General features: G+C 61.6%; 1 protein-coding gene across 1 annotated transcript; it reads left to right on the top strand.

Annotated features, from left to right (window-relative positions):
• The first annotated feature begins 1,533 nt into the window (after positions 1-1,533).
• Positions 1,534-6,114, top strand: PERM1 (PPARGC1 and ESRR induced regulator, muscle 1). The gene is made up of 5 exons (XM_026051078.1): positions 1,534-1,661; positions 1,705-1,787; positions 1,853-3,301; positions 4,182-4,298; positions 6,035-6,114. Exons 1-5 carry the CDS (start codon positions 1,534-1,536, stop codon positions 6,112-6,114), a joined length of 1,857 nt encoding a protein of 618 aa, XP_025906863.1.
• The last annotated feature ends 1,886 nt before the right edge of the window (positions 6,115-8,000 follow it).

The following is an 8,000-nucleotide window of genomic DNA, read 5'->3' as shown; positions in this document are numbered from 1 at the left end:
CACAAACGCCGCTGCAGCTGCGCACGGCGGTTCCCGCGGCTGCAGCGCGTGCCCGTCACCCCGGCGGCTGGGCGGCCGCCCGCGGCCTTCCCGTCCCGCCGCTTTCATGTCCCCGCTGCGGGCGGCCGGCGCTTCCTGCGGCTCCGAGGGAAGGAAGCCAGCGGCGGGCGAGGGCAGGAAGGCAGCCGGCTTCCGCTGCGAGCGCGTGCGGGGCCAGATGAGGGAGGAGATAGGGTGGGGAGGCAGCGGGCCGCTCTGCTCCGGCTGGGAAAGCTCCCGGCCGCGCGCCAGGATGCAGGGGGAGGCGAGGCCGGGGCTGCGCGCTGCAGTGCGTGCGGCAGCCACGCCGGGGAGCTTCCCACCCGCGCACCGCGGCGCAGGGAATGCGCCCTGCGCCCCTCGGGCCCGTCCCGGCTCTGCAGCGGCCACGCCGGCCGTTCCCACCGCCCAAACACAGCGATGGGGACCCTGCGGACGCGCCCGGCGCCGGGATGCAGCTCGGGCTGCGAGGCGGCTATTCCAGGGCAGCTATTTGCGGCACCGAGGACGGGGAGGGCTCGCGGAGCCCGGGGCTATTTGTGGCCCTGCTGGCTGACCCCGCCGGCAAGGCGCTTCCCTGCGCGCTGCTCCCGGGCACCGCGTGGGCACTGCTGTGTCAGGAAGCCGTGACGCTCGCCGGGATGCCGGGATGCAAGGGAACACAGCACTGTGGGCGCTGCGTGCGGACAGCTCTGCTCCCACCTCATCGCGTCCGGCCCTGCCGCGCACACGGGGAGCTGCCCTCACCCTCCTCCAGGAGCCGTGAGCCCCCGGCCCCCTTCCTGCTTTCCATCCCTCGGGACAAGGCAGGAAGCGTTGGGCATCCGCGGGGGCCGCGGCACTTGGGAGGCGTTCCTGGCACCTTCCCCGCCAGGCTCTATATATGGGCCGGCCCTCGCCGCCCCGTCCCGCTCGGCTCTCAGGTGACACGCGGGGGATCTAATTTTAGCCGGTGAATGGAGCGGGGCTGCGGCGGGCGCCCCGGGCCCGGCAAGGGGACGGCATCATGCTGGAGGACGCGGCCGGGCGCCCCTCGGGACGGCACCGCTGCCATCCCGGGAGCGTGGCACAGGTAGGGCGCAGCGCGCGGCCCCTCTGCTGCTCCCGCGCGGCCCCCCTTGCTGCCCTGCGGCCTCCCCCTCCTCAAAGGCTACAAGAGGCTGCAGCCACTTGGTGAAATCTCCTGCTCGGGCTGCGCCGCGCGCTGCCCGCCTGCACGGAGCCCAGCGCAGGAGCGTGGAGACGCTCCCGTTGCACAGGGTGATCCTCCCGGGGACGGTCCCTGTGCAGGACCCGGTGCGTGGGGCAGCTTCGCTTGCCGGCCCCACGTGTCCCAGGGTCCCCGCTGCAGGGGTCCCTGGCCGGGACGCTCCGGGCTCAGCCAGGTCCCTCCCGCAGCGCCCGGTGTCAGGAAGATCCAAGGGCGGGCACGGGGGGCACGGGGGACACGCGGCGCCCTCACGCAGCCCTTCGCCTTGCTCTGCCCCTGCAGCCATGGAGAATTTCGAGTACAGCATCGAGCTGAGCGACCGGGACTGGGCCGCCTTCGCCGTGGCGGCTGCCGAGTGCGGCTTGGCGCTGGGCGCGCTGGCCGAGGAGGAGCCCGCGCTCACGGACATGGAGCAAGGGGACGGCACCGAGGACGGCGCCGAGGGCTGCCAGGAGGGAGCCGCGCGTGGAGGCCGGGCCACGGAGCCCGCGGTGCCGGCGGGAGGAAGCGGCCGGGCCCCGGAGTGCCGGGAGCAGCCGCCCGGCAGCGGCACTTCCCGTGTGGAGCCAGCACCCCCGGGCCCTGCCCCGAGCGCGCGCGGAGCCTCCACGCCGGGAGCCTCCACGCCGGCGGTGAGGCCCAAGACGCCGGCGCAGGCCAGGAAGAGCCGCAAGGCGCGCGGGGCGGGTGCCGCCCGTGAGCCCAGGGCACCCGTGGGTGGCCCAGGCCCTTTGGCACCGCCGTCCTCAACACTGAGCGGCACGGCCAAGGAGAAGGCGGCCGAGGTGGCCCCGGGGAAGGAGGCAGCGAGGAGGACGGCGCTCGGCCCCGGGGTGGCCGAGGCTGCCAGCGCTGGCCCAGGGCTGAGGGAGACGGAGACCCGGGACAAGGCACCCAAGGACGAGGTGGCCAAGGACAAGGTGGCCAAGGATGATGTGGCCAAAGACAAGGTGACCAAGGATGAGGTGGCCAAGGATGATGTGGCCAAGGATGAGGTGGCCAAGGACAAGGTGGTCAAAGACAAGGTGACCAAGGATGAGGTGGCCAAGGATGAGGTAGCCAAGGATGATGTGGCCAAGGACAAGGCGGCTAAAGACAAGGTGACCAAGGACGAGGTGGCCAACAATGATGTGGCCAAGGACAAGGCGGACAAGGACAAAGTGGCCCAGGACAAGGCAGTCAAGGACAATGTGGCCAAGGAGAAGGTGGCCAAGGACAAGGTGGCCAAGGACAAGGCAGTCCAGGACAAGGCAGCCCAGGACAAGGCAGCCAAGGACGAGGCGGCCGAGTGCCCTGAGGTGCCCGGGCGCTCAGGTGGACATCACACGTCACCGGCAGCTCTTGCTGACACGGCGGCGCCGGTGGCCGCGTGCCGGGATGCGCCTGGGAAGCTCCCCGATGCCGGCGCCACGGCAGTGCTCGCCGGCAATGCCCTGGCACCAGCAAAGGCGGCCGTGACACCGCCGGGCTCCGCGGGGCCCAACACCCGCGAGGTGACGTGGCCCGAGATGTACGACTACTTGTTCTGCGACTCCCAGGGGGAAGAAGAAGCCGCGCAGAGCCCCGCGGAGGAGGAGGAGGAGGAGGAAGAGGTTCCCGCGCACAGGGCAATATCTCTGCCTGAACTCTATGAGCATTTTTTCAACGAGCCCGAAGGAAAGAGGAAAAAAGTCCAGGGCAAAGACAGGAGGCGGGAGAAGCGCGGCGGCTCGGACGGGCTGCAAAGGGAGGACCCCGGCTCGGCTGCCGCCGAGGAGACCCTGGTTATCTCCGTCCCTGAGGTCTATGAACACTTCTTTGCCGATGGGCCCGGGAATGGGGACGGCTGGAGAGGGCTTTTCCCGCGCACGCCGGCCTCGGAGGTGAGCAGAGCGGTGCGTGCTCTGAAGCGGCTGCTGCGGAGGCCGGTGCATCTCCTCGGAGGCCAGGCCTCGGCTCCCCGTGCTGCGGCAGGGACGGGATCCGTTGGGAAGCTCCCCCTCATCCCGCTGGCCCCGCCGGGATGCGGCCGCGCTCAGCCAGGCGCTCCAGACATGACCCTTGCACTCACAGGTAAGCGGCACTCCTCGCTTCCCAACGACTCCCTTTCCCCTGGGAAACCTCCGGAGCGCCGCCCGGGATGGAGCAGGGGGCTCTGGAAGCGGGACTGGGATGAGAGCCGCAGCACGGGGCATCGCGGCGCTCCATTCCCGTGTCCCTGCATCCCACATGCCTACGTGCTCCGCTTAACCCGCTTCGCTTTCCCTAGGGAAAATTGGAATAGGGGCTATAGGAGTAAAGGAAGAGCACGTCCGGCCCAGCCAGCAGCTTATCTCCACACGATACGGTGCCGCACAGTTAATGTTAAAAGCAAGCAAGGAATGAGTCATCCCAGGGGTGACTCACAACGGAGCTTCCGCTCTGCTTGCACGGAGAAAAACCCTCTTGCAACGGTCCTAGCTGATTAACAAGTGGCTTTAACGAAAAGCACAAGCAAACGAGCTCAGGAACAGCAATAAATTCCCTCTGCAGCATGACATGAGGTTGCGCTAGGTCGGAGGTCTAACACGTCGGGCTCTAAAGAAAAGCAGTGGTGGCTCCCACCGTGGTGCTGGCAGGGTGCAGGAGTGGCCTGGGGACGCAGGACGGTGACACTCGTCACCTGGATATATGGGATATACCTGAAATAGGGGATATACCTATGGAATACCCCTATAGGGGGTCACCGTGCAGAGCATCCCTGCCAGTCTCCCGCGTGCCGCTGCTGCAGCCGCTGGACCATCTCCCAGGGATGCTCCGGGAGGAAGCCCCGGGGAGGTGCTGGGGCAGCCCTGCAGGAGAAGACAACAGTTTCGGGCTCGTTAGCAAGGATTGAGGCCGGGATGAGCGAAAACCCCCGCGCGGGTGCAGAGAGGGACCCCGGCAGCCCTGAGCCCTGCTGCTCGTCCCGCAGGGAGGCCCGCGGCTCCGCTCGTGCTCACCCACAAGGACATGTGCCTGGTGTTCTGCGCCTTCGCCTCCTGGGCCGTGAGGACCTCCGACCTGCAGGCTCCGGACGCGTGGAAGACGGGTACGTACGGCTGGGAGAGGGCGCTTGTGGAAGCAGGCAGGGATACTGGGACACGGACACCCCTCAGCTGCCACTGCCCTGCTTTTCTGGAGTGTCCTGCTCCTTCCTGATGCCTTCTCTCTCCCGTGGACATGCCGGTCCTGCTTGCTACTCACTCACATCATCCCCTTCCTCCCAAAGCATCTGCTCACCCTAACCTCAGCCATAGGGTAGGAGCAGTATAGGACAATTCCTATATTCCCTATATATAATCCTATATTCCTAGGGCTCCATCTAGCCTCTGGTAGTCACCCGTACCAGTGTGTCAGGTCAACAGATGTTTCTTCAGCCAGCAGCTGAAGCAGGACCTCAAGTTGCTTCATCCCAGCTGGAGCAAACAAGTACTTTTATAATGAGCTATAAAGGTATAATCTTTATTTATTTTCTTTTCTAAGTGCAGCTTAGCTGAAGTGTTATCCTGGTGCACTGAGTCCTTTAAGCAAACTGAGCTCCGTCAGATCCTCTCCTCTCAACCCTAGGCATTGGAATAAAGTGGAGGGGAAACCCAGGCAGCCCGAATTGGGTGAACTTTGGCTCAAAATGACACCGGGCCATGGCATAAACAGAGCCCCTGCAGCAGCACTTTGCCCTGTAGCAGGGCCCAATGCAGAAGCCCTCGCTGTGGAGGTGCATGCTCCAGGCCAGAGCTTTCCGTGGATTTTCCAAGGGAGGAATGTTCCCTGCTAAGGTCACGCACCAAGCTGACGACCCGGGCGCTGAGAATAGCTCGTTAGCTAAAGTGCTTCGGTGCAATGATCACAAGAAGCTTTTGGCCTCGTCTTCCTCGCCTTCTTAGTATCAGATTGTGGACAGGGCCACCGGGAGGGTGAGAAAAGCGGGATTTGGGCCTCGTGATTGCATAAATGCAACACCATGGGGAGGATGGTGCAAGGGGAGACGGTTTCCTGCAAGCCCTGTCCTCAACTAGCAGTTCCTCTTGTCATTTTAGCTTCTAACAAATCGCATTTCCTTGCTTTTTTTGTCTCAGACGCTAACACGTAAATCCAAATTTATGATTTTAATTTAAATAGGTTCACAGTTTTGGCTGGGCACAGATCAGGGCAATTCGGCCTCTCTTATAAACCAAGCCAAAAGCTTTACCCGGAGCTTCAGAGGAGTCTTTGCTCCTCTGGGACTTGTTCTTCATAAGGATTTTTTGGGGATTTCTGCCTTTCTGGTGCTCTTCTGGGGCATTTTTTTTTCACTTTTCCATGGGCTCAGAATACCTGCAGATAACCCACAGAACGATACCTCTCCTGGCATCTTCCTGCTCCAAAGAGAAGCGGGAAATGAGAGGAATCTCCTGCAAGCAGGTCGTGGTGGGCTTTCCCGGGGTTCCATAGGCACGTCTCCCCCCGACCACCACCCTGCCAGGCAGCTGTAGCTGTTTCCTATGGCAAATGCACCCTCCTTTTCCCATGTCCATCCCTTGGGTGACACTGCAGCTGATCGCAGTCTAAAAGTGTCCAGGCGGGATGGGAATCTGCTGGGAACAAGAACTTTTTCCAGCAGGACACCAGATCCCTGCACACCCCAAGGTAAGGAGGTCTCTGCCTTGGGTATCTCAGGGCTGCCGTCCCACCGCAGATGCTTTTCCCCCTCCAAGAGGGCTCCTTCCTGGCAGTGCCAGGATCTGCAGATGCCACCTGCACAGGAGGCTCCCGGGCTCACTCTGGGAATGTCGGGCTCTTTTCCAGTGTTCCTGGCGTCTTTCGGCACGCTCTCTGCCATCCGCTACTTCAGGAGGCAGCTCAGAGAAGGGCACCCCCAGACCTAGTCACGCCACGCGATGGGATGATCCCAAGGACAGGCGAGGAAGGCGGAGAGGCACCCGGGCCTTACCCTTGGACAGTGCTAGAAGACCGGATCCCAAGCTCAAGTCTTCTCCGGAGCCCTTTCTAAAAGGGACGGGATGTTACGGGAAGCAGGATCCTTCCAGGGACATTAATTTACAGTTTGGTAGGCAGTTTATACCTGGACAGAACAGGAGCCCAGTGTGGACCGGTTCTGTTCTTCCTCTGTGGACTTCTCCAATACTTGTGCTGTCTCCTAGGCGCTGCTTGTCCATCCTCCTGGCTGGAAATCACCTGGTGCCGAAGGAGGATTTAGGGAGTGGAAGAGGGGAGAGCAAAAGGAAGCAGGGAGAGTGCTTTATTTCCCAAGAATGAGTTGGAGGATCCGCGAGGACAAAGAGAAAGATTTGGGAAAGCTGGAGCTAGACTCGGCGCGTGAACCCTGCTAGCCGGGCTGGGAAGGGGGAAGCATCCAAAGGGAAGCGGAGGACAAGTCCCTTGGCAGAACACAGGGAATTGCTCGGGAAGGAGCTGTGACCAGGACAGAGCACGTTGGGAAGGAGGCAACGGGAGCTCACGCGCTTGGTCGGACGCTCACCAGGTGAAGGGTCCAGGTGCAGCACCCGGTTCCTCTGCGGCCTCGCATGCGAGGGACAAAAAACTCCCCCTGGGAGCTGAGGTAGGATGAAGAAGGGCTTGTCTGAGGTGTAACCCCAACGGGAAGGGAAGGAGGGAGACCCCAGGGTGAGGAAGCATGAGAAGGAAGCGGTTCAGCTTCATCCCCATCTCCAGGCCATCCTCCTCACTCAAGGGCATCATGAGGGGGGGCTTCTCCTCACTCCCAGGCCGGATAACAGCACAAACGTGAGATCCGATCAGGACCTGGATCCATAAAGGTACCTGGAGGGAGATGTGCCCCAAATGCCTGCGTGGATCTGCCTGGGAGCTTTATGGGGACAGTCTGCAGCAACAAGGGGTTTGCCGTATGGAACGAGAGGAGAAGTTTAGCTCTTTCCTTATAATGCAGAGGGCAATTCCTTATAATGCAAAGCGCAATTCCTTATAATGCAGAGGGCAATGCAACTTTAATGTGTGCGGGTTGTATTTATGGCCAGGTATTATTGCAGATAAGGGAGCACCCTGTACAATTGCACAGTGAGATACGCAGCAGTAAAGAGGAAGAGGAAGGCATGGCAAGCCTCTACATGGCCTATAGTATCCATATATCCAGCATGAGGGGCTTTTTAGGGGGAGGAACCGATAAAATCTCTTGGTAGCTTCTAATAAATATTCTGTATCTCATTTAACACTTCTGTGCACATTTCTGTGTCCACGTAGCTTGCGCTGCAGACAGTGGCCCTGAAAGATTTGCCGAGCAGCCCTCAGCCCCTTGTTGAACAAGGCACAACAGCGGCTGAAACGCTCCCACGTGCTCCATTCCAGCGTTTTTTCCAGCCATAATCCAGTAAGAGCTCCCTGCGTTCCCGTGGCAAGTGGGAATACCGGAGCCTGGGCAAGGCGGGTGGGAAATGGGGAAGCTGGAGGAATCAGGCAGTTTCAGGATGCAGGACTTTGCTGGGGGGCTCTAAATAACCCGGAATTGAGCAAAAAGAGGAGGTCAGAGGGGGCTCTGGCACTGCCAGCTCCTCTCCCTTCCTGCCTGGTTGCTCACCCAAAGTCACGCTTGAAGCATGAACAGTCACTGCTGACATGTTTCTTGGTTCAAATTTTTCAATTATTTCACAAGTCCCTGAATTAATCCTGGGCAAAGTCAACCGGGAAAGCTGCTCTGGGCTGCCTTGGTGTCTCAGGACTTGCAAAATTTGCCTGCGGATCTCCCTGGAACCGGGAGGGCTTTGGGCCAGAAAGC

This window comes from Nothoprocta perdicaria, unplaced genomic scaffold (assembly GCF_003342845.1).
Source record: "Nothoprocta perdicaria isolate Ctin4 unplaced genomic scaffold, notPer1 scaffold_72, whole genome shotgun sequence".
Taxonomy (NCBI): domain Eukaryota; kingdom Metazoa; phylum Chordata; class Aves; order Tinamiformes; family Tinamidae; genus Nothoprocta; species Nothoprocta perdicaria.
The sequence above is the reverse complement of the archived record's forward strand: the minus strand, read 5'-3'. Positions and strand labels throughout refer to the sequence as shown.